Source organism: Copadichromis virginalis, linkage group LG4 (genome assembly GCF_057382275.1).
Source record: "Copadichromis virginalis isolate Kocher_CV1m ecotype Utaka linkage group LG4, C_Virginalis_male_GT1.1, whole genome shotgun sequence".
NCBI lineage: Eukaryota > Metazoa > Chordata > Actinopteri > Cichliformes > Cichlidae > Copadichromis > Copadichromis virginalis.
Genome location: NC_140621.1, coordinates 12,400,065 through 12,426,221, shown reverse-complemented (window position 1 = coordinate 12,426,221; position 26,157 = coordinate 12,400,065). Strand labels below are relative to the sequence as shown.

Here is a 26,157-nt window from a genome sequence, read left to right as displayed (position 1 = left end):
TGCGGTTACATTACAGAGTTACTTATTATGCTGTATACCATTTGGCTCTAATTAAAAACTGGCCTTTTTTGTGCTTTTCAGCAGGCTCGTTCGTGCTTTAGATTCTTCTGCTGTATTTAATTATTAAATAGCTGAAAGCATTATTCAGAAGTAGACTTTTTCCTCATTTCTTCCCATATTAGTTTACTGATTGTTGAATCAAGTACCTGATCTTACCGAGTGTATTAAACTTCTGAAACTTATGGCAAAAACGGCAGTTTCAAAGATCCATGCTCGGAGACTTCTTGCAGCATGGATCTTTAGCTGCTAGGTGCTCAACTGTTATAAGATTGGTTACTGAAAGTGATCATTTTGTGGTGGATAATCTTTCTAATGTGGCCTGTGCCTCTTTTCTACTCTCCATCCTAAGACGACTCCTCAGCAGCAGCAGCCTGGACCAGTTGGCGGTGTGTCGGTCAGCGGGGCAGCAGCAGCAGTGGGAGGGGTGCAGGTTGGACTCAATGCTGTGGGGGCGGGACCCGGCGCCACACCTCCTACTGCAGACCCCGAGAAGCGGAAGCTGATTCAACAGCAGTTGGTCCTCTTGCTGCACGCGCACAAATGCCAGCGGAGGGAGCAGGCCAACGGAGAGGTACGACAGTGCAACCTGCCTCACTGTCGCACCATGAAGAACGTGCTGAACCACATGACTCATTGCCAGCTTGGCAAGTCCTGCCAGGGTGAGTCTGCTGAATTACACCGATGGCTAGTTTATATGGTGTGTGGTTTATCTCATAAACACGATGGTGTCATGCATCTGCAACACTTTTTTCCCCTTCTCTTGTTCTTTTACATATTTTCTTTTAATCCCTGTTGGTTTGCCTCCCAGTTTTTCTCTATCAGGATGAGTTATTTTCTCTTCAGCTGGCTGTTTTACTGTAATTCCTCTCCTTGTCTCACCGAGTCTCCATCTGGACGTAGTTTTGTTTTACTGAGTGACTCATATAATAAGTTATTACCTTTTGGCTCTTATTTTGCTTTTTTGTTCATCCTTGTCATGTTAATCATCTCTTGCCTTCACTCTTCACACACTGTTTCCCTCCACTTGCTCTCCCATCTTTTTTACTCTTCATCTTTTATTTCCTTTTCTAAAACATTTCCTCACTCTTGTCTTCTCCTCCAGTGGCGCACTGTGCCTCATCCAGACAGATCATTTCTCATTGGAAGAACTGCACACGACACGACTGTCCTGTCTGTCTGCCACTGAAAAATGCTGGGGACAAGAGGAATCAGCAGCGTGAGTCCTTTTCAGACTTTGGCTGTATCTGCACATTAATTCCTTAATTAATTATTATTTCTAATTTAAACAATAAAGTGCATCACAGTGGGCTAGAATTCACGATACTCATCTCTCGTTACCTCTGTTTCTTTCTCCTGTTGCCACAGCTCTGGGCAACAGTGCTGGGGTGGGTTTAGTGAACTCCTTGGGTTCAGGTGTGCCAGGAGGACAGTCCAACGCACCGAACCTGAACCCTCCCAACCAGATCGACCCCAGCTCCATAGAGAGAGCCTATGCTGCACTGGGCCTCACTTACCAGGGCAACCAGATGCCACAGCAGCCGTCGCAGGCCAGCGTGCCAAACCAGGGGCTGCAGGGACAGCCCGGGATTAGGACTGTAAACAGCATGGGTTAGTATATAGAAACCTGCTAGGAATATGATGTCCTTAACCTTTGGGGAACAACTTAAGCAGCCCTGTAATGTTTAAGTAGAGCTTTTCGGAAACTTCGAATGAGCTGTTTAAAGTTGTTCAGAACTTCTCATCAGTTGCTGGCGCTGCCTCAGGTGTTATGAAAGAGGCCTAAACATGTAACTTTACAAGTCTTTGGTGAATGCTGAGTGTTCTTTAGTTCCTCCTTAATCTTTTACAGTTCTCCACTGAAGTTTAATTTACATTTCAGTGACGCTGAATGCAACAGTCTATGCTAACATCGTTTGTATTTCTTCCCCGCCTATATTCACACTGTACTTAACAATCCAGACCCAAGTACACTTCAGTTTGTCTGGGCATCTCGGCTCCACTCACTCACTCACTCACATACATACTTTCAAGGAGTGTTTTTTTTTTTTTAGAGCACAATGTGATTTTTGTGGCTCAAGCTGAGACGTTTTTATAAACAGTGAGAAACTGTCTTTTCACGTGCCTTAAAGGTTTGCTAATTATTTAACAGTGATTTCCATGGTGCCAGCTGTCATTGTAAAAACGTGACGTTTTTATGCTTTGGCGTGGTTAGCGATCACACCAGATGCGTACCATATATGGGTCCAACTGAACCGTGTACTGGGATCGGTGCGCAGTGATCGCACTAGTCAGACCAACCTGGCTTTATCAGACAAATGTGATAGGGCACGATATAGACAGTGTAGTGTGAGTACACTCTAAAATCTAAGGTAAACACTAGTCTACTTCCTATTTTCTATTCTAACTCCAAAACCCTCTCTTTCCAGGGGGAAACTCTATGGGAGTGAACGGTGGAGTTGGGGTGCAGACCTCCAACCAGCATTCCTCGCTACTGCCAGATGCCATGTTGCACAACTGTATGAACGCGCAGAGGTCAGACTGCCTTTCATTGGCCACATCTATTTACTACTTTTTCATTCGGGTTGCGCTGGCTGAGACCTTAACTAACTCATCTGTCATTTCTCTCAGTCTGATGAATGATGGTGTGGGGAGCCTTGGTTCCTTGCCCACGGCTACTTCACCTTCTGCTGGAGGCATGAGGAAGTCTTGGCATGAAGACATCACACAAGACCTCCGCAACCACCTTGTCCACAAGCTGTGAGTCTGTCGTGTCCTGCAAACGTTCCAACAGAACAGAGGCAATGAAATGAATAAACAAGTTATTTCCAACAGTCGGTGTAAACATAATTGTAGATGCACATTTTTCCTATTCGTGTGTGTATCTGAACAGTGTGCAGGCCATCTTCCCCACTCCTGACCCAGCTGCACTGAAGGACCGGCGGATGGATAATCTGGTGGCTTACGCTCGAAAAGTAGAGGGGGATATGTATGAGTCAGCCAACAGCAGGGTAAGAATCCAGTGTGACTATTAGTTGGCAGATATAGAAAAAATAACTTTACATACATTAGTGTTATGTGCTGTTGGGATTTATCCTGTAAAATCCGCTTGCTGCGACTCTTCTAGGCGGAGTACTACCACCTGCTGGCAGAGAAGATCTACAAAATCCAAAAAGAGCTGGAAGAGAAGAGAAGGACGCGGCTCCAGAAGCAGGGCATCATGCCTGGCCAGCCTGGCATACCCTCTGCGGGCCTCCCACAGGGGCCTCCTGGCATGGGACAACCTCCCATGCCGCCGGGGCAACCACCTAGTGAGTAAACATTATGTTATTACCTCAGTCAGACACTCGTCTACAAATACTGCTGGCATACAAATAATCAAACTGATTGCCACCAGTCACATCTTTGCCTGGTACAAGATACAAAACACAAAATTTCCTTCTCAAAAATGAAATGTAGTCCAGAGGCAAAGGTGTAATTTTGAAGTAGACAAGGAGCTCACTTTGATTCCTCGTTATTGCTCTGTCAGATGGGCCTCACGTTGATCCATCCATGGTCAGACCACCCGGCCCCAATCAGATGGTCAACAGGATGCAGAATCCAGCAGGTACACAAGTATAAATGACTTAAAATCAATGGATTCTTGAGTAAATGTCATATACTGTATTTATTTTAGACAGGAGTTCTAGACCAGTATTTAAAAAATTTAGAAATCAGGAAGTAGATATGGCTTTTCCCCCATTGTGGAAATGTTTAGCAGAGAGCTACATTAGAGGGTTGGTTCACCCAAATTATGTGCAGATATTTATTTCTTTCTCTCTGCTGCCATCCCAAATCATCAGAGGTGAGCCGAATTTTGTTTGTGGTTTTCATTTTTGCCATTTTTTTTTTTGCCAGCAGTTTATGTTAAATCTTGTTAAGCAAAGTCTGTAGCTTTTTATTTTTGTTAATTCAAACTTTCTACCAAAAAAAATGTCCTTATATAAACTGCTGATAATCTATATTATTAATATGGTTATCACTCTAATCTTTGTGAACCAAGGCTTAAACATCTTCAGAAAAAGTTTGAGCCAAATTTAAATGAGATTACACGCTGCCACGACCAGGAAATACTTACTCTTTATATCACTTTCTTTAATATGTCTGCATAATCCAAACAGTGCAAGTTACAGCAATGCCCAGTGAAAAGTGTTTTCACATGCCTCGATTTTGTCCTTTTTTTTTTTTTTTTTTTTTTTTAGGAATGAACCAGTTTGGTCAGATAGGTGGGATGCAGTCGATGGGTCAGAGGTCGACGCCTCCTCTTGCTCCGCTGAACCAGGTTGGCATCACTGTTGCATTCTCTGTCATTACTTTGGGTTCATATGAATACCATTTATTGACTCATGTGCTGTGAAAAGCTCTAACTGCAGTAGAAGAGCTTACATGAGACTTTACGTGACTTGTTTTGTTTCCAGATGGGTATAGGAACAACGAGGATGAGTCAGCCTAACGCCACACCGTTACAGAACCAGTACCTCCCTCCAGGCCAGTTTCCTGGGTCCAGTCCAGGACTTGGTCCTGGTGCTGGTGCCGTTGGTATGAATCAGTCAGGAACACAGAATGCTGTGCATGCGGTAAGGACTGAGTTGAAGAGTGACATTACTTTGTAACAAGTTTAGAATGATAAAGTTTCAAAGAGGATGACTAAACATTATCCTGTGTCCTACTCTCTGCATCAGAACCAGATGTCAACACCGCCATCCCACCCAGCCAGCAGCCCCGCTCCCCAGTCCGCCCCTTCTGTTCCAGGCTCCGGAGCCCCCGTAGGCTCTATGGGGTCTGTGAATGCTGGTGGCACTGGGTCTCTGCCTAACCTGCCTCCATCCTCCAACCAGTCCAACGCTTTCCCTCATTGTCCGCCTATGCGAACAAACTCCCCGTCACCAGCACGCAGCTTAACACCTCAACCCCATCAGACACCCCCGAGGTTACCTGGTTGTCAGACCCCGCAGCCGCAGACCCCCAGCACACCCCAGCTGCCCCATCCCCAGCACCCTCAGCAGCAGCAACAGCAAGCCCCGCAGCCGCAGCCATCAGTGCACACGATGAACTCTGAGAAAGCTAATCACCTTCAACAGCAGACACTTGGGGACATGGCCTCCTCGGGCCCTCAAACAAATCAGACTTCTTCAGTGCTGAATCAGAATGCTCACGTGCCATCACAGCAGCCACAGACCCCGGTGAGCAGATTAGTCTTTCTTTATTTTGTCTGCTCTTACTCCACATTCTTTCCCTAAGACTAAGTTTTGTGAGCCTTTCGTTTTGAATTGGTTCCCTATCTGACTCTTATTTTTTTGTACTCACAGGAAATATGGGAAAAAAATCATCATGTTTAGTTTTAGCAGATGACTGTGTAAACCCAACATAACATGGCACGTGTCCCGTTTGTGATTTCTAACTTGCCTTTTCTAAACCTCACTCCATCTCTGCCTGCTCTGCCTCAGCTATCTGCGAAGCCTTCTCTGACAGCAGATGGTCAGGTTTGCTCTCCAGCATCAGTCACCAGCAGCACTGATCCCACCTCTCAGCTCGCTTCAGCCAACGGCCCTGCTCCCAGCCAGGAAGATGTGAAAATGGAGGTGAAGAAACAAGAAGAGGACGACGAAGGAGCCGATGCTCAAGGAGACGGCAAGGGGAAGATGGGAAAGGGTCAAGCTGATGTGAAGATGGAGGAGAAACCAGAGGTGAGGCTCTTCAAAATGAACTTCCTGATGTTTTATTTTAGTCTTCTTTTAGTCTTCATTCTGATAAAGAAATTTGTTAACTGACACACAAACCTTTCTCTCAGATAAAGAAAGAGAAGCCATCAGGAGACGGGTGTAAAGGAGAGCCCATGGACACATCTTCATCTTGTGTGTCATCGTCAGTAGCGACAAGTGAAGACAAGAAGCCAGAAGTGAAGAAAGAGGAAGGGTCAGGGTCAGCAGCCACCAACAGCTCCCCAGCTAACACTCAGAGCAAGAAGAAAAGTAAGCGTCCACTGTTGTCTTTGTTAGTGATTAACAGCTGTAGCATCTCCACAGTGACAGCTGTGTAACCACAAACTGTGACTCATGTGAAGCACTGTCATAGAGAAATAAGTTGAAATCACATGAATCTACTCGAGGAGAAAGATGAACTTCTGTGAACTTTATCATTGTTTCTGACAGTGCTGGCCTGTGAAGGCTGTCGTAGCTTATTAACAGTGTTGTGCATCATACCACAGAATAATATGCAAAACATTGCATTATGTATGAGTGGTAGGCTCACGCAAGCTGTTGCTTAAGCCTGCACCCATTATTCCTGAATTATTGTGGTTCTGTTCTTTCCCCCCCTTTTTAGGAAATATTGCCCCCCCCCAAAAAAAAAAAAATCAGACAGAAAGAAAATGAACAATGAATAAATTAAAGAATAAACACACAGAGCTGGAAATGAGCACAAGACGTCCTCTTTTAATAATGCAGTTGGGGGGGGGGGGTTACTGACCGCTCCCTGATCCACTCCCTGACTGATTCTCCTTTTCCAGTTTTTAAGCCCGAGGAGCTGCGTCAGGCTCTGATGCCCACCCTGGAATCTCTGTACCGGCAGGACCCGGAGTCCCTTCCCTTCCGTCAGCCGGTGGACCCCCAGTTACTGGGAATACCCGTACGTATTCGAACTAGTAACAAAACTAACCTGGTAAGGGACTGCACTGGCTGCCATTTTGCTTCAACTCCTCTCAAAATTTAGCTTATTTTTGTTTTTGTTTCTTCCATCTTAAATATTTTTCTTTCTCATACTTTTCGTATTTTTTTTTCCCACACTTTAATTTTACTTTGTACTCCTACCTCAATGGTTTTTGTTTTTTTTTTTTTTCCCCCCACTGCATGTCATATGTTTACGTGTTTGTATTTGTATGCTACTTTTTGCCATTTGTAAATGAAAGCAGTGGCTCTTATGAATGCAAATTTAATATGAAACAACATCAAAAGGTATTAACAGCTGAAATGTATTTTAACTCCATATTTAAAAACTTCATAATATAAGAAAAAAAAACCGGTTGAAAGAATATTACACATACCGGTACCTAAAAATAAAGACTTTGCACGGGATACACTCTGGATGATTTGCAGTTCACGAGCCAGTCGCTTTCATTTATGTATTTTAATTTGTTGCCATTTGACATCAAGTTTTAAAGTTGCATTGCTTCAAAAAATGTTTTTTTTAAATATATCATTATCATCATCATCGTGGTAGTGTCCCATTGCTAGCTTTCTAGTTCAGTTCCTCACCAGTAGTAGTGTAACGGTGTTCAGGTGGGCAGTGTGTAGAGGTGGGTGACCTTCAGTGGGTCCAATTTGGAGGGAAGACTACTTGATAAGATTCAGGATGTTTTTACTCTGAATCGGAGCAACTGTGTCTGTCCTCCCACTGCAAATATGAACATTAATAAACAGCAGTGATTAGCAAGCCTGTTGGCTCACATCTCCTTCTGGAGCACCCACATTCAAGGGATGTAACTTTCTGCTGCTGAATAACCATTCAGCTCTTTTTTTTGGGGGGGGGGGAATGTAACTTACAATAGTTTGGATTACGTAATAAAAAACAAAATATAGCACATTGCTGTGATATATATTCGGCCCTGTAATAGAAATTAGGCACTGCTTGTTTGTTTTTATCAGGGTTTTTTTCCTCTTGTGAGTGTTTTCACTCAGAGCCGATGGACCTCCTTTCTTCTGACACCCCTCTCTGCCTTTCAAACTGTGCTTTAGTTTGAGGAGAAGCAGAATGCCTAAGACAGGAAAAGAAAAACAACCCAGAGAGGCGTCCCTCCTCTCACACTCACTTGCTTCACCTCAGCCCTGTTGATTTTAACTCAGCCAACATATTGCCGCTCGTGCTGCTAGCATAGCTGACGCCGACCACTCGGCTGCTAGAAACAGTTTATCTCTGTCTGCCTTGTTGCTTTTGCCGCTGCTCTATTCTTCTTGGTTTTGCACCCTGATCACAACCCAGAGACTCATTTTCCCCCCGGCTGTGTGGCAAAATGAGCCAACATACTTCCCAAAGCAAATTGATAAATAATAATTTTGCAGTCACATTACTGGGTGTCATTTGCATTATGTTTATATGTCATCTTTAGGTAGTGTTTAAATGGGTGTATGAGCTGACAGCACAGACAGGGACTTGACTTTTAAAGTAGGGTGCAAGGCAGAGAGCTGGAGGGCAGAAGTTGTCATGTCTCTCTGTTTGCACGCGAACCTTCTTCTCTACAGCGCTCAACAACATTGTCCCCCTGCACCCTCTTCTCTCCCTACTCTGGTCCCGCCTGGTTGACTGCGACGCCGTCATCGCACCTTCACCTGATGACCACGACGACGATGACCTTGATCGTACTCTTTTTTTCCCCCCATCTCTCAAACTCTTCCCTTGGGTGATCAAATGCTCCCACATCTCGCTGCTCTTTCCTTTCTCCCTGCTTCTAAATCTTTCTCAACTACCTGAACTTTACATTGACTTGCCATTCTTACCTGGACGGCGTCCCTTCCAAACCAGGACTACTTTGACATCGTGAAGAACCCCATGGACCTGTCGACCATCAAGCGGAAGCTGGACACGGGGCAATACCAGGAGCCGTGGCAGTATATAGAGGACATCTGGTTGATGTTCAACAACGCCTGGCTGTACAACCGCAAAACCTCCCGCGTCTACAAGTACTGCTCCAAGCTGGCTGAGGTGTTCGAGTCGGAGATTGATCCCGTCATGCAGGGCCTGGGGTACTGCTGTGGGAGGAAGGTGAGGCAGAACCATGTTTTTTATCATTCCTGTGTGTCTGCAGGTGTAGACTAATAAGTGAAAAACTTTATCTACCATTTCTGCAGATCAAACCTGCTGAATAGAACCTTTTTTGTTTTGAATCTAGTTGAGCTTCAGGTAGTTTCCAGAGTGGGTTTTCTTATTTCAGTTTGGTTTTTGTTGTTTGAAAATGTTGCATTTTAGTTTTTATTAGGTTCAGTGTTAACCTTAGTCTTTTTAATGATTACTATATGGAGGGCATATGTCAGAGGCAGGTATTGCAATAAAAACACAACTTTTTAAACACATACTTGTTTTTTTGTAACCAAACTATCAGATACTAAAACTAAAGATTTTTCCTGCATTTTAATTTTAGTTTTTGAAGTTCACAAAATCGTTTCAGTTTTATTTTATTTAAAGTCTATTTTTTATAGTTATTTTGGTTAACTAAAATGTTTTTTTTTCACATCTTAATATTAGTTTTACTTTAGTTTTAGTTAATTATAATAACCTTAGTTCTCTCCACTCAGACAAATCCTCCGCATCACTGCGTGGATTAGGATATAGGATTAGAAGAAGCTGAAAAGGGAGCAAAGAAATGTAATGTGTTAGTTAGTTTTGAATTCAGATAAGTTGTCCCCTGGTTGCCATTGGAGACAAAGACCCCGAAGTCCATCTTCTCTTTTTTTTTTTTTTTTTTTTTTAACAGTCTGTGACTTTATGTAAACCTGGTACATCTAGTGTTAGTGTGTGTTTTTAAACATTTATTCATATGAGATTTCTTTTTGTCTCCTCATTGCAGTTTGAGTTTTCCCCCCAAACGCTATGCTGCTATGGAAAACAGTTATGCACCATCCAACGTGATGCTGCTTATTTTAGCTACCAGAACAGGTAAGGGCTGTCGGCAGAACTTGGTTCTCATTTCTTTTTTTCTTTTTTGCTGTGACAATGAGATCACCTCGTATGTGTCGTGTTGTATTCCTCACACTGATATTTCCTACAGCATAGCATCAATCAGTCAGTTCAATCACAGATGAGTTTTAATTTGGCTTCAAATGGTTACCCTGGCACCATCTCCATACTTCACCACTTTAATTTCCATGTTGTTGTCATTCATAAAGTGGGCTCCCGTTGTCCTGCACAGTTCCTCTTTTTTAAAATTTGTTGCACCACTGTTCTCACAACCAAGTTGATTTCACATTTTCTAAAATGTACCGTCATGAGCAGAGTGGGAGGAGGTGGTGGTGGTGTCATGCTCGTCACCAGAAGAAAGGTTCCCACTTTCTAAATGACCAGAAAGGATGATGGGTCTCTGTTGCTTTACCATTTAATAATTAATTTTTTTCCTCATCCACCTTTTCATGTATGGAGACTCCTCACTCCCTTCCTCCTCCACAGCTCCTAGTGGTCTCTCATGTTGCTGTAATGTTGTTGTTGTTGTTTATCACTGAACGTCTGATGCTAATCTTTGCTTTGCCTTGGCTCTCTGTCCTCTGTTGGTTGTTGTTCACATCCTTCTCCTTCCATGCTCCTCGACCCCTCCCTCTGTCCCTCCCTTCATCGTCTCCGTCTGATCTGTAACGTTTTATTTCACGCTTTTTATTTTTTATTTTTTTATATTCATTTTGACCTCCCTTTCCCCATCTCCCTCCCTCCTCCCTTTTCCCTTCCCTTCTCCTTCCCCTCTCTCCCTCCTTGTGTTTTTTAACGCTTGTGATGTCTGCATTGGCCTGCTTTGGTGTGACCAATCATCCACTCCGAAATTTACGCGCAAAATCAAAACACCCGCCCACACAAAAACCCTGCATCACGATTGGCTGCCGGCGACGACCTACCTTGCCCTCTGCCTCCTCCTGTGTGTCCACCCCCTGGCCTGTCCTGCCCTGATTGGCGGCTGCTTCTTCGTGCCCTCTCTGTGATTGGCTGTGCTGATGACGAACGGTGTAGTTCACCAAAATATGGGCTTCTTGCTGACAGGTATCACTTCTGTGAGAAGTGTTTCAACGAAATCCAAGGCGAGAGTGTCTCCCTGGGGGATGACCCCTCCCAGCCTCAGACGTGAGTACCATCACATTGTCTCCTTCATGCAACGCACAACACAAGACAGCTTGCTTCATCTCAGAGGTCCTTGTGTAATGCTTGAAACCCACTCCTTTTCTTTAGGCTATCAAATATATTTGTGAATTTATTGAAAACTAATTGGAAACTTTATTTTGTTTTAGTTTTTTTTTTTTTTTTAAGAAGAAATGCTTCTGTCCTCCTGAGTGAAACACAGTTCAACACACTGATTTTGATAGGGTTGTTGTGAATGCAGTGAAAGACTATTGTGCAAGCGACCAGCACTAAATTACGTCACGAAAATATAATTTAGTGATCAAAAATACAGTTTAAAAGTTAGTTTGTGTCCTCTAAATGGTATCATCAGTGTCTCCCAACACTGCAGAGCAACTTTTCTGCAGCGATGCCTCCGCAGAGGAACATCTTTGGAAATAAACCTGCACAAAAAAAAGGCACTCAAATGTTTCCTGTTGTGTACACCTATAGCTTAGCTGCAGTTTTTTGTTTTGTTTGTTTATTTGTTTTGTTTTTAGTTCCTCAAGCTGCTTTTTCTTAATTAATGTTACTGTTGTAAAAGCATTGCATTTTTATTAGTGGCGCCACACTGTAGTGATTCACTCATTTGCTTAACACACATAAGATTCCAGTTCAAGATCGGGAGGGCTTCTGGTGTAAAATCTGCTGAAAGAAGCTTCACTTCTTTCCTTTTTATAATTTAAGTCTTTGTGTTTCTCTTAGGTGTGGATTTGTTGCTCGTCTGTATTTGATATCACTGTAACATAATCGTCCTGAATCTTTCTGTTAGCCAAAATGAGAACCAATGCCACACACTTATCACACATGGTAGTAAACTGAGCTCAGCCTGGGCAAAACATTCGCTAAGTGGCATCTTGCAGCTTAGGAAACAGGCTGCAGATTTTACTGATCAAATGAATAATGGAATAATCAGTCACAAAGTTCTAGTCCTGATATTTACTGACCCAGTTGTTGAATGAGCGAGAAAATGGTCCAGATAATTAACAGTGAGTCCTGTAGGATTAAACAGTGTTGAGCTGCACAGGATTAGTTTGTGGCGGCTCTGTGGGTTAGAAGAGCTTCCTATTATTGCTTTGTCTTCCATGACAGATGATCAGGATGAGAGCATGTAGAGGGGAAGTGTTGAGGCAGTGGGCACATTTTGAATTTGTTGTAAACATTTCCGAATGAAGGAAATGCAGCCTGCAGTCTGCAGAGGGCTGAGTTGATTACAGCTGGTTCTTTCTGATTTTTCCCACAGCTCCATCAACAAAGACCAGTTCCAGCGGAAGAAGAACGACACGCTTGACCCCGAGCTGTATGTAGCCCTTCTTAACTCATTTGAGAGCCATTATTGTGTTAAAGGTTCTCGAGGAATCAAGCGGGTTATTTCCTCGGGTGTGATGTTTTCACTGTACTAACTTTTGAACGTCTGTCTTTTGTCTCCTCGCGCTCTCTCCCCGCTCAGACTTGTGGAATGTATCGACTGCGGCCGTAAAATGCACCAGATCTGCGTCCTCCATAATGAAACCATATGGCCGTCAGGGTGAGCCAGCTATCACAGACACACACGCGAACACACACGCTCTCTGCGTGACTGGGTCTGGAATATAATCTCCATTCTTTTTTTTCTTTTTTTTTTAACTAAAATCACTTAATATGCCCAACTACAAATGTTGGGTCTGACATTCACTTTTCCAGCTGCTGCTGATTTAAAATAGGTTTTAAATCTCAAACGCTACATCGGGGTGGGGGTGTCAAAAATGCTTGACAGCGTGGCGGCAGTCCCGTAGCAAAGAGACTCATTCCTCCAAGATTGACCTCCCTACATGTGTGGTCTGTTTTTAATTGAGAGATGTGAGTGATTTCCCACTCATTAGAGTTGTTTAAAGAAAGGAGGACTAGCATGAAAGGCCGAGTCATGTCTTGATTAGAGCCGCTTTGTCACTGTCACTGCTGATTATTGTGACAGAGCTGATGGTAACCTCCAAATCTAACCGTTGAATTTTCACTTCCAGATTTGTTTGTGACAGCTGTCTCAAAAAGGCCAATAAGACACGGAAAGAAAACAAATACGCCGCCAAAAGTAAGTGGAATAAAGCTGGGCTCGTCTAATGCTTAGTCCTTACACCTCTGCTTCTCTTCTTCGCCCTACCCACATATTTTTAATAAAGCACCTGTTTGAGAGAGGCAACTAATCAGAAGAAAATTGGCTTGGACAATTATTTTGATCGGTGCTGAGATTTGTGATTATGTGTCAGGATTGGTCATTGATTTTTATATATTTATTGTAGTGACAAATGTTTTTATTGCACTGTCACATAAACATAACACTGCGTTCACACTGTTATAACACTGGTGTGCATTCCTGCTAATGTACAAATCTTCTCTTCACATGAATTCAATGCCTCTCTTAGAAGATAAATGAAAAATGTATATAATTTAAAAAATGTACCAAAACTTGCCACAGAATAAAATCAATGTTGACTGTCTTTATGTTTACATTATGCTACATCACCTGTTAAACAATCTTGATAAATAATCTAGACAAATAAGGTTTGTGTCACCGGCAGTAAGGATTGATTTACTTCCACTAATATATGTTTCAAGCGCAAGCATGAATAAAACCTTCAGTATATATATATATATTTTTTTTCATCTTTATTGTCGTGAAATAGTGATATAATTTCAAGGCAATATCAGCCACCCTCTACTTCCTCATTTAAAGTGTGACCTAGAGATGAGGGGCAAAAAATTAGACTGACCGACCAGTCTAAAACTAGAAAACACAGTTAAAATCTAAAATAACAAAACAATAAATCATCGAGCCATTTTATCCCAATTATGTGAAATCGAGTTTCGGGGGCAAGGAAGGCCAGACCTCCTTTTTGCCAGCCACCTCCTCCTGCTTATCTGGCGAATCACCAAGGCATTCGCAGGCCAGCCAAGAGGGAGATTGTGTCCTGGGTCTCCCCCGGGGGGGGGGGCTGCTCTCAGTAGGACATCCCTAACCCGAACACCTTACCTAAGAGGCAACTGCGTTAGCTGGCTCCTTTCGATGTAGAGAAGCAGCGGCTCTACTTTGAGCCCCTCCTGAATGACTGAACTCCTCACCCTATGCTAGGGAAGAGCCCATCCACCCTTTGGAGAAAGCTTATTTCCACCGCTTGTGTCCACAATTTCATTATTTTTTTCCTTTTAAAAGAAAAACGATAATAGTGTTAACAAAAAGATCAGGCTGAGATTAAAAGCACAAAAGTAGCCAAAGTCGTATTTTCCCTGGACATTGAGGCAACAGTAACTAAAGTAACCTAATCTTGAAAATCTGTCTGGGTTGTCGTATCTTTGATCTTTTTAGCTGCTTGAAGCCCTCACTTCGAAGTATGTAACCGCATCAGTGATTTCTGTCCACTGTATGCTCTTCCTGTCATGTGGAGTGCAGCACCAGCAGTGCTCGGCAGGCTCTTTTGTTTACATCTGGGTTGCACATGAGCAGCTGTTAGTATCTCCTCCTTCGTAGCCTGGTTTTTGCCTCAAGTGGTTAAACAAGTTTGTTTTCACCTTCAGCAGGAACACGTTTCTTGTATATTTTGAAAAGCACTGCACTTCAGTCATCATCTGACACAGTTTTTAGGAATGCTCAGATCATCTAATTGTTGCAGGCAGTAGGGAGTGTAAATCTATGGCATTGTCATAGCATTAATATGACCTTATGTCTTTATACCAGTATTATTGCAGACAGTATGATAGTGCAATTCATTTATTTACTCTTTTAAATACCCGTTTCTGCAATTCTGTTCAGTATTACCCCCCTGCTATACACTGCAGGATAAATGAGGATTATTTTGAACTGTAAATCGTGCAAAGTTACTAGAATGGTGTTGTTTTTGTCACCAGCAGACTCAGAAAAACAGTAAAGAAAGCTGCCAGCAAGGCTCTTTTTTTGTTTTTTGATGTAGATTTGGATTTTACCCAGAAAACTATGCCTGGTTAGCATTAGTCATCCATGCTGAAAGAAGGGATTTCTCAGTGTTTTTATAAGTACATTTAACTTAGAAATGCCATCCTATACATAAACCTGAGTTTCCCTTCATTTCTTTACACTTTGCTTTCCAATGATCCAGACTGTCCTGACTTTAGTTTTTTGCGTTTTCGTGGTCTTGAGCAGCAGTTTCTTCATCTTTCAAAGTTTTTGGACATTGGCTGCTTTTTCAGTCCAGTCCTTGCATCTGACTTTTTTCAGGTCCAGTTCGATCAGGTAGTCTTTTGAAATGAAATTTGCCTCCCATCAGTCCTAGCAATGCGCTTTCTTCTGATGCTTTGTAGCTCTGATGTGTGCATCAGTGTAATCGGTATACCAGGAAATCGTGCATCAACAAAAATTCCCCTTAGCTAGGAATTCAAAGTGCGATTAAATGCATTATTTTTTAATGCGTTATATTTTCAAATTCATTGCAATTAATGCGTTAAATTTCCACCCCTACTTTAAACACTTTGTTACTAGCAGCCTGTCACAAAAACACATTGTTTGTTCCCTTATCTTTAGTTTAATATATGATAATGCCATCGGTAACACCGTTTGGCAGACATAAAGTGGTGTTTTTGCACCAATGAGTTGATTCATTGAGATATCTCCCATATCTCTGTGGGGTGTGCAGTTTGTGCTTTAAAAACCTGAGGAAACTGAACAAATGGAGGACAAAAGATTAGATTGATTATACTGGAGTGAGGCTGATGAAATGTGTTGTATGGAGGTCTGTTTCCTGGATACAAGGTAGTAGATATTTGTTGGTGGAGGTTTTCAATGAATGAAGTCAGAAAAAGGCTCTGTCCCACAGCTGCTTCCAGTTTTTCACAAATAAAGAAGTTAAAATACTTGTTCACCAAAAACTACAGTGTGAGAATAGTGGTACCTCTCAGCCCTGTTATTTGGTCACACCTGTTTCTCTGTGTCCGCAGGGCTTCCTCAAACCAAGTTGGGGAGCTTTTTAGAAACTCGCGTGAACGACTACATCAAGCGGCAAAACCATCCCGAGTCTGGAGAGGTCACCATTCGTGTGGTCCATGTCTCAGACAAGGTGGTTGAAGTCAAGCCGGGAATGAAGTCCAGGTAAACAGTTAAATTTCACTGCTGCTGCAGGTTTTTGGGGAACATAATTACTGATTAGAGGTGGGAATCCATGGAAACTCCTAATTGCTATGGGAGGAGTTATTACGGTAAGCTGTGATTTTGGTAGGTGAAAGTTTTGAGGTGCTACATATTATTACATGTATTAACAAAAATATCAGTATGTGCATAAAAAAAATGTAAGTGAAGGGTAATAAGTTAAGATCATGTTTGTCAGTTTTGCAGGAACAATGAAAAATGATTTAAAGTGTGAGAAAACACTGATCCCTGTTCTACATAGAGTTAGCGCAGATATATCAGTGTGGCGGATATATTGGTGGATATTGATACTGATATGTTATCGGTATCATTCTTTATATCAGTGTTTGTAATGGTCAATAAATGAAAATGAAAGTTAAAAAACAAAGGAGAGAAATATCCTAAACAAGGTTATGAGATGTAGTGTTGTGTATATTGTCCTCTAGGGGGCACTCTGCACCTTTCCTGTTAATATCATTTGTTTGAAACCCGATAAACGCTCAAAACAATATTTTAAACTGCTTTGTCATACTATTTTAGTAGGAACTCATTAAGAAAAACTACAGATAACAAGTATTGGGTAAATCTGTGCTTTGTGTGTCTGAAATGAATAAAAAAAAACATCAGCTAATATATCAGCGTTTTAAATGATCAAATATTCTGTCGGGCTCTGCAAGTATGTATGAATCCTTGAAGGAATCAGTGAGAAGAATACTTCCCTACGTTTCACAGCGACGAGGCAAATCATTATGAGATTATCAAAAGGGAAGATGAGAGGTGACTCAGCAGTGAGTGAGGAGATTAAAGATTAAATCAAGTGTCCAGCAAGTCGAGAAGGAGGAAAGCTGCAATCTGAATTGATTTCAGTGATTACTTGCGTCTCATTTAACATCCAACCCCTTTGGCTTTGACAGTTTTGTCCTAACCAGATTTTAGCTCACTCGGTAAAAGCGCTGCATGGCTGTAGTCTGTGTTCACACGTGCCACAGTCAAGTTTCTTCATTTGCTGATAATGTTTGACGCCAGTTTTCTTCACCTATTTTTGTTCCCTATCAGGTTTGTGGACAACGGAGAGATGGCCGAGTCTTTCCCGTACAGGATGAAAGCCCTGTTTGCATTCGAGGACGTTGACGGAGCGGACGTTTGCTTTTTCGGCATGCACGTTCAAGAGTACGGCTCAGATTGCCCTCCTCCCAATCAGAGGCGAGTGTACATTTCCTACCTGGACAGCGTGCACTTCTTCAAACCTCGACACCTCAGGACTGCAGTCTATCACGAGATCCTGCTGGGCTACCTGGAGTATGTCAAAAGGCTGGGGTAAGACAGGAGCTTAGAGTTTCTTTGTGTTACATTTGCTGTTTCTGAATGCTTTTAGTTGCATGAAAAGCTCAGTTTTATATAAAAGGCTCCTTGTCTCCCTGTCTCAGGTTTACAACAGGGCATATCTGGGCCTGTCCTCCTAGTGAAGGGGATGACTACATCTTCCACTGTCACCCACTGGACCAGAAGATCCCCAAGCCTAAACGCTTGCAGGAATGGTACAAGAAGATGCTGGACAAGGCTGTGTCTGAGCGCGTAGTCCATGATTACAAGGTGAGACAGTTTATCCCTAATTCTCATGCTCTGTGTCTGGTTGTCCCAGATTCTTTGAGCAAATGAGTCCATTTACAAGCTGTTCTTGTAGGTACTCTGGTAGTTTCATGTGGCTTCTTACGGTTTCCATCGCCCTGGACTGTCTTTAACATAGTTTTCTTGCATGCTTTGTGTGACCCTCTGAAACCTCATTAACAGCATTACCTTGTTTCGTCCTCGTCATCCCTTTAGGACATTTTCAAGCAGGCAACAGAAGACCGGCTGACCAGTGCCAAGGAGCTGCCATACTTTGAGGGCGACTTCTGGCCTAACGTCCTGGAGGAGAGCATCAAGGAACTGGAACAGGAGGAGGAGGAGAGGAAGAGGGAGGAGAACAGCACCTCTAATGAGAGCACAGATGTGAGTGGAACAAGGTCCTCAATTTTTGTCACAATATATATATTCGCGGTGTCCTCTTGCTTAATTGACATTTAAACGTTCACAGGCCATAAAAGGAGACAGCAAGAATGCCAAAAAGAAGAACAATAAAAAGACGAGCAAGAACAAGAGCAGCTTGAGCCGAGCCAATAAGAAAAAACCAGGGATGCCCAACGTTTCCAACGACCTTTCCCAGAAACTTTACGCCACAATGGAGAAACATAAAGAGGTATGCAAGTCTAATTTAGTCGTAGTGCCGCTGCTTACTCTCTTACTCGACACTGCAGCATATTTATACCACTATCAGCCATCAGACTGATTTGTGGAGCAGTTCTGATATTACTTACTTAATACGGCGGCATTAAAACACAGTCCATGTGCTTAGTGCAACCTCAAAGATGCCTTTTGGCAACACAACCATTAACAAGAAAGTCACCTTGTTTCATGGCCTGTATATAAAAGATGGAAACAGCCAGTGTTATGCCACTGCTGGTTTGTGAGCTCCCGTTTTTGAAGCTTCATCCATACCATCATGACCTGTTGTCAGCTGTGTTTTTGGCACCAGAAGTGACTACAGCTGGACAAAAGGGGGAAGGGAAGTTATCAGCTGACACCAAAAAGCAAGTTGCACACATACATTGTATGCAACAGACTAATAAAATCCTTTAATTTCACGCACTGAAATAAATTATTTTGAAGAAGCCACAAAGCAAGCAGCTGCATTTAAGTCTGCCCCAGTTCAGAGGTCCAGTTCTGTGACACCTAGCAGGAAGCTAGTGGTCTGAGTGGCACCTACTTGTCCTTCAAAGCAACCACGCTTCTAATGATCCTCAACTTTAAGTCTAAAAAAGAAAAGAGACCAAAATTGTTTAGTGCAATGATGGTAACATTTTATTGAAAAACAAAACAAAACACTGACTCACTGATCTGCAGGGGAAAAAAAGACACATTTTCCCTCAGTTTTATCTTCCCGCATAAACATACTAAATCAGATCTTGTTAAAGGTTGGTTAAATATTTTCCTCGCTTTAAACTGGCAGGTCTTCTTCGTCATCCGCCTCATTGCTGGTCCCACCGCCAACTCACTGCCCCCCATCACCGACCCAGATCCTCTAATGGCCTGCGATCTGATGGACGGCCGTGATGCCTTTCTAACTCTGGCCAGAGACAAGCACTTGGAGTTCAGCTCTCTCAGGAGGTCCAAGTGGAGCTCCATGTGTATGTTGGTGGAGCTCCACAACCAGAGCCAGGACCGCTTCGTCTATACCTGCAACGAGTGTAAACACCACGTGGAGACTCGCTTCCACTGCACTGTCTGCGAGGTGAGAAACATTTAAACTGTACTTTATGAATATTCAGATCTTTTTTTTTAAAGCACAATTTTTCATTTCACAGTAGCATATGTTAGTTAATCTATCAGTTTTGTGTTATTAAACGATTAATTTTGCCTAATTTTCCAGGACTATGACTTGTGCATCACCTGCTACAACACTAAGGGTCATGAGCACAAGATGGAAAAGCTGGGGCTTGGCCTGGATGACGACAGCAGCAACCAGGCAGCGGCAGCTACTCAAAGCCCCGGTGACTCTCGCCGTCTCAGCATCCAGCGCTGCATCCAGTCGCTGGTCCACGCTTGCCAGTGTCGCAATGCCAACTGCTCGCTGCCGTCCTGTCAGAAGATGAAGCGCGTTGTGCAGCACACAAAGGGCTGCAAGCGCAAGACCAATGGCGGCTGTCCTATCTGCAAGCAGCTCATTGCTCTGTGCTGCTACCACGCCAAACACTGCCAGGAGAACAAATGTCCTGTCCCGTTCTGTCTGAACATTAAGCAGAAACTCCGGCAGCAGCAGCTGCAGCACAGACTGCAGCAGGCCCAGATGCTGAGAAGGAGGATGGCCACCATGCAGCGGGTGACCCAGCCAGCTGGAGGGCCACCGGGCGGATCTGCAGTTGGACTTCCATCACCAGGAAACAATGTTACCACAGCGCCTAGTACCCCAACATCTGGTGGAACGCAGCCTCCAACTCCTCAAACCCCGACTCAGTCAATGCCTCCAGTCCCGCAGCAGGGAATGGGTCCTGGTCCAGGAGTGCAGCAGCAGCCAGGAGGGATGCCTCCCCAGCTTGCCCTTCATCATCAGTTCCAGCAAATTCCAGGAGGAGGAGGGGGAGGTGGTGGTGGTGGGATAATGAACTCTCCACAACATCAGCAGCAGCCCAGTGGAGCAGTGACCAACCCTCAGCAGCTCCAGCAGCACCACAACAGTTTGCCTCAATTTTCCAGCAGACCTCCAGGCTCCTCACCAGTCCACCAGTCCCAAGGTAAACCAGTCCTTGGCTCTGCCACGCCTCCCCAACAACAGCAGCAGCCTGGTGGCGCTGTCATGACTGGAAACATTGGGAGCCAGCAACCTCCTAACCAGCCGCCGAGCCAGCCCTCCCTTCCACAGCAGCAACCTTCTGGCCCTCCACCGGCAGCTGTAGAAATCGCTATGAAGATTCAGCAGGTGGCTGACGCTCAAAGGAAGATGGCACTACAGAGACAGGCAGCCCAGGCAGCTGGAAAGTTGATGCCTTCTCACACTCAACATCAACAAGGTCAAGGTCAGCAGATGGGCATGGGACACCCAGGGTCTGTAGGCATGGTAGGAGCCCAGGGCATGCCACCGCAGACCCAAGTGGCAGTGACAGCTGCTCGGGCCCACATGGATCAGCAGCAAGGTGCTCCTACAGGGATGATGGTTGGCACCAGCGGGCCCATGCAGCAGCCTCCTCAGCAAGGTAACATCCCACATGGCCAGCTGCCCCCTCAGGTACAGCTCCAGCAGCAGAGGATGGGAGCTCCACTTCAGAACCCACAGCAGCAGCAAACACAGTGGACAGCCCAGGGGATGCCGCCCCACCAGAGACAAGCTATGATGAACCAAGTGGGCCACACTGGCATGATGGCCGCTCAGCAGCAGCAGCAGCAGCACCAACAGGCTCAGGGCCATGCTGCCTTGATGAATATGGTGCAGCAGCAAGGCGCTGGAGGCGGGGTCACAGGTGTACCTGGAGCCACTGGTATCCAGGGGGTTGGCGCTGCTGGTGGAAACTTCCCCCAAGCAGCCCTCCAGGAGCTGTTACGGATGCTCCGCTCACCTAGCTCTCCACCTCAGCAACAGCAAGTCCTCAACATCTTGCGGTCAAACCCACAGCTGATGGCTGCTTTTATCAAACAGAGGGCATCAAAGTATAAGGGGGGGCAGGGGGGCCCTGGCGGACCAGGGGCTGTGCCAGGAGGACCAGGTCCCACAGGGGGGCCTGTTGGAAATGTCATTGGAGGTGGGGCACCACAGGTGAACTTGAATGCTGCTGGTGTTAGTCAGCCAGGCATGCACATGGGGGGTCAGGGAGGGGCCAATGTGAACATCGCCACTATGGCTCAGCTGCAGCAAGTACAGCAGCTGCAGCAGCAGCAGAGACCGATGCTCAGCGGTTTACAGCAGCAGCAGGTTGCAGCTCTGCAGCAGCAGCAGCAGGGAGTGGGGAGAGGAATCCAGGGCCAGGGGCCACAGATGGGAAACATCAGCAATCCTCAGCTTAGAGAATTGTTCATGAGACGGCATCTTCAGCAGCAGCAGCAGCAGCAGCAGCAGATGGGTATTAATCATGGTCAGTTTCAGCAACCACAGCCACCACAGGGCCAGGGATTCATGGGACAGCCGGGGATGCAGCCTCCCACTGTGGGACAGGGTCCTCCTGGAGGTCCGCCTCTTGGTCCCCAGCAGCCTGGTGGTCCACCGGGCCAGCAGGGGCAAGGCTACCCAGGCTCTGTGGCCCAGCAGCAGGCACTCCAACAGAGGCTTCAACAACAGCATCATCTCCAAATGCAGCAGCAGCAGCAGCAACATACCATGGCTGGCCTGCCAGGGGGTGATGCAGGTCCAGGTGGAGAGGGTGTAGGAGGCCCTCAGCAGCCACCCCAGGTCCCTCAATCTGCACAAAGTGGACCCCAACCTTCTCAGGCCCTACAAGTGCTCCACCAGAGATTGCTCCAGCAGCGACATATGGGCCCCGGTGGGTCACCAGCCCAGCACAGTAACCCCATGAGCCCTCAGCAGCCGCAGCAGATCGCCCAGTCTCCACATCCACACCTGCAGGGCCAGCCTCTGCCCACATCCTTGGCTAACCAGGTGCGGTCCCCACAACCGTCACCCAGACCCCAGTCCCAGCCGCCGCACTCTAGCCCGTCCCCACGCATGCAGCCTCAGCCTTCTCCGCACCACATCTCCCCCCAGTTGCAGACAGGTTCGCCACACTCAAGCCATCTAAACCAGCACCACCCGGGAATGGTAGTTCCTTCACAGCAACAGCAGCAGCCAACGACTCAGCAGCAGCAGCAGAACACTATGGAGCAATTTGGGTCAGACCAGAGTGCCATGCTGTCCCAGCTGAGTGGCATGGCCGGTCTGCACGGGCCAGGGGGCAACAGCCAGGACCCGCTGAGCCAGAACATGAATCACAACCCTTTAAACATCATGTAGGACTTCTCCTCAAAGTGTCAAGCTGAGCTGAAGTTCTCCGTGATCCTTCGCACAGACTGCACTCGCCCAGGACAGTATTACTGTTATTATTCAGCCTTCTTTTTTTCTTTCTTTTTTTAATACTATTATTAAATGTTATTTAAAATGTTTTCAATAAAGATGCATTGAACTGAACTTCCTATGGGAGATGAACAAGAAATCAACCAGTTGTTAAAAGAATTAGAATAAATAAATTGTAAGTTATTGCTGTTAATATATATATATTTTTTGCCAATTGTGGACAAAGAGGGAGACTGCTTCTCTAGCACCCCCACCCACCCCCATCCTGCCACCTGTTACAGAGTACACAAAAGGTGATATTTTTGGGGGATAAATACAAGTACTTGCCTTTTTTTGTTGTTGTTGTTTTTTTCAGAAATGGTTTTTAAGATTTTAAAAGTGATCGAGAATTAAAGAGGAAATGATTTCATGCATACAAATTTTTTTTAAAATAAATATATATCCATTTTGTTTTGCTTATGTCAAACTCTTTCTGTTTTAGAGTGATGTGGATAATTGTTAATGTAGATCCAAATATGATGCATATCTTCCCTTTTTTATTTTTTAATGTTTGGGTTTGCTTTATTTATTTCTTTTATTTTGGGAGGGGGCGGGGTTATGTACCTTGAGACTGCTACGATTCCTATAGAAATATATTTTTGTTATTGACTGTTAAGATTTAGATGTCTGTAGTCGACTCTCTCCAGCTGGGGAAAATGTTGGTGTTTTCTCGCAGAGGTTGAGGGTCTGCTCCGAGTCTGACGTGTTGAACAGATGTGTTTCCGACGTTCCCGGACAGCTTTTTGTTTTTCTGGGACATCAGTCATGCTGGAAGACACTCTTCTCCCCCCGCCTCACAAACATGCAAAGCCCTCTCCCTCGAATGTGTGTGCACTCCTTCCTTTTTAAAGACTCTTAAAACGGAGCAGTGGAGGCTTGGGGAGGGGGGTGCATACCTGTGTGCCTGTAACATTTTGAGTACATTGGCTGGGATATGAAAAACAAAAAGAGTGGGGTGGGGTTTTAGTGTTTTTAGGATTCTGCTGTTTTGAAGTAAACAGAGGATAACAATCCAAATGAACTGTGTTGCACAGAACTGAGGCAAAAGAAGGTGATGTGAGCAGCTGGTTTCCGTCTCTTTCTGCCTCGTCCCCTTTGCTGCTTCCCTTGGACTTTAAATCCCCCCTGCCTACTCTTCGAGAGGGAGTTGGGGTGAGCTTCCTCCCCATGAACTCCATCCTCTTTATCTTTCTGCTAAGACCTTTGGGAGGTTAATTTAATATTTTTTACTGTACAAAGGAAACAAACTGTGGACTCAAATACTGTTTTTATAATAAAATGAAAATTACCAATAGCGGTGCGTCCTGTGTGTGGCTCTTTGTTAGTGCTACTATAATTACTTGATAATAAAGAACACATCTTTCAGCATTTCATGCATTTTGAAAAAAGACTTTCAGAGACCTGGAAATGTTCCCGACTTTGGGTCAACTTCCGTAGTTTAAATGTGTTAAAGACTAAAAAAATTGACATGACAGTTGACAAAAAGATTCTGACATTTTTCACAGTGCATGTTTGAGGTACATTTTTCATTTCCAAATAAGGAAAAATACACATTAGAGGATAGAAACAAAGTATCGATCTGATGCCAATACCAGCGTTGGTGTTGACGGATGAGATGTACTACAGACGAGCTCCACATCAGGTGCTCACATCCAAACCACAACCATTCCGAAGTGATCTCTCAGGGATACGGTTTTGAAAGCTTAGAAGAATCACTTAGCTGTCCCAGACTTCCCATTAATCCAGTCTTATGACTTAAAATACATGATCAATGACGAAGATGATCACAGTTTACAAGCTTCTGCTTGCCCTCATTCCTCAATCTGGGGGGCAATTTGCACGTTTTCCAGCGTGATATCACGAGATAAAAATGATAACTAAATGGCCTGGAGATCATCAAATTCACATTTTGGATCCATGGCCAGGAAACTCCCCAGATCTTAATCCAACTGAGGATTAGTGGTCAATCCTTTAAAAGCAGGTGGACAAGGAGAAGCCAGCAAACTGTTGTTAGATTTGTATTGTTGATTGTCATTTATGCTTAGAAATATTTACTTATATATGCTTAGAGTTTTGTAATTAGTTGTAGATTGGTAGAGGTTTTGATCCTTGATAGTCTGCAAACTTTGTGTGTATTAGACAGCACTTTGGGAGCATGAGAGGTCATACCGTGTCTTATTATTTTATGGTAGGATTAACGTAGCTACATCTGTTCTAGTCTAAGTGCTCTTTGTTTAGATGAACTGCAGGACTTCCTCACCGTGTTATCTAGGATGAACCATCTAGGGTGAGGGGGAGGCTACCCTCTTCCTGACCAAGGATGTTTGACCCTTTGATCAGCAGTCCACACACACACACACACACACACACACACACACACACACACACACACACAGGCAAGGTACTCTTTGTTTGTATGTAGACGTCGTATGTTAATGAACCTATGCATATTCATGTAACCTCAATAAAAGGACAGTGTATGGGAGAACGGACGAGAGCTACTGGGGTCAAGCGAAGGAACGGTGCCTGTCCGGTTCTCTCCCGTGCACGAGTACCATGAAGAAGTTTGCCTACTTGTGTCTTGCTTGCAGTGTAATTATATTGTCTTAACGTTCCAGCGAATAGGTTTATGCTACAAACCTATCAACTGTGATCGCCATCAATCAGGATTTGGCCAAGAAGCTGATATCCAGCGACAGAAATGATGAAGAAGAAGGGCAGAGGCTGCAAACACAGAGCACTTTGTATAGATTTGATTCATTTGCCAGTGAAGTCTTACTTAAACTTAACGTAATGCTTACTTTGTTCTTTGCTACATCACAGAAACAACAGCATTTGTCTATACTATGGCGTTATTTTTGTGCCACTATTCTGAGCGCACGTAAAAAAGGTTTGCAGGTGCAAGTGTTGCATTTTGAGGAGAAATTTATTTTGAGCGAAGAAAAGCTGAATTTGAGTGAACAAAATTCATTGCTGCATGCAAAAAATGTATATCCGTGTTTGCTATTATCCATATACACACGCACAATAGCAGCCCCTCTCGCTCAGTTTTTGTATTTGCGCTCGCAATGTGTCGCTCACGCTCTCAACATTTCTGCCCGTGCACGCTCAACTCTTTCTGTACACCGTTATATTTGTGCCACAAAACCAGCCAATCACAGACTTGGATGCAAAAAAATCTGATTGGCTGTTTTTGTCTCCAATCAGCTCGAAAGGACGAAATGCAATATCCCAGAATCCATTTCGTCCAAAACTCAAACGAGTAGTGATGGGATTTCCGGCTCTTTTTAGAGACCCGGCTCTTTCGGTTCGACTCACTAAAAAGAGCCGGCTCTTTCGGCTCCGAACCGGCTCTTCAGGTTGTTTTGTTGCTTTAATTAATTTATTATTAACAAAAATATAAAATTATGCACAAAAGGAATTACTAACGTAAAAAAAAGTGGTTTTATTT

The 26,157-nt window shown here is 44.2% G+C and overlaps 1 protein-coding gene across 4 annotated transcripts in view; it reads left to right on the top strand.

Moving 5' to 3' along the window:
- ep300b (EP300 lysine acetyltransferase b) overlaps window positions 1-24,000 on the top strand; it is a 30,682-nt gene extending 6,682 nt beyond the window's left edge. The window contains exons 4-30 of one of the 4 annotated variants that reach the window (XM_085453622.1): window positions 410-719; window positions 1,163-1,276; window positions 1,426-1,668; window positions 2,487-2,592; window positions 2,689-2,817; window positions 2,951-3,068; window positions 3,185-3,368; window positions 3,587-3,664; window positions 4,299-4,378; window positions 4,515-4,673; window positions 4,779-5,279; window positions 5,544-5,783; window positions 5,888-6,068; window positions 6,605-6,723; window positions 8,614-8,853; window positions 9,656-9,744; window positions 10,801-10,911; window positions 12,188-12,244; window positions 12,395-12,472; window positions 12,945-13,012; window positions 15,886-16,036; window positions 17,129-17,389; window positions 17,500-17,665; window positions 17,897-18,064; window positions 18,150-18,311; window positions 19,122-19,403; window positions 19,542-24,000. In XM_085453622.1, the coding sequence (XP_085309748.1) occupies window positions 410-719; window positions 1,163-1,276; window positions 1,426-1,668; window positions 2,487-2,592; window positions 2,689-2,817; window positions 2,951-3,068; window positions 3,185-3,368; window positions 3,587-3,664; window positions 4,299-4,378; window positions 4,515-4,673; window positions 4,779-5,279; window positions 5,544-5,783; window positions 5,888-6,068; window positions 6,605-6,723; window positions 8,614-8,853; window positions 9,656-9,744; window positions 10,801-10,911; window positions 12,188-12,244; window positions 12,395-12,472; window positions 12,945-13,012; window positions 15,886-16,036; window positions 17,129-17,389; window positions 17,500-17,665; window positions 17,897-18,064; window positions 18,150-18,311; window positions 19,122-19,403; window positions 19,542-22,607 (7,461 nt within the window). In that variant the 3' untranslated portion in view covers window positions 22,608-24,000. Of the gene's footprint in view, window positions 1-409; window positions 720-1,162; window positions 1,277-1,425; window positions 1,669-2,486; window positions 2,593-2,688; window positions 2,818-2,950; window positions 3,069-3,184; window positions 3,369-3,586; window positions 3,665-4,298; window positions 4,379-4,514; window positions 4,674-4,778; window positions 5,280-5,543; window positions 5,784-5,887; window positions 6,069-6,604; window positions 6,757-8,613; window positions 8,854-9,655; window positions 9,745-10,800; window positions 10,912-12,187; window positions 12,245-12,394; window positions 12,473-12,944; window positions 13,013-15,885; window positions 16,037-17,128; window positions 17,390-17,499; window positions 17,666-17,896; window positions 18,065-18,149; window positions 18,312-19,121; window positions 19,404-19,541 lie in introns of all 4 variants that reach the window. The other 3 variants (XM_085453621.1, XM_085453620.1, XM_085453623.1) reach the window with 3 other exon arrangements.
- The last annotated feature ends 2,157 nt before the right edge of the window (window positions 24,001-26,157 follow it).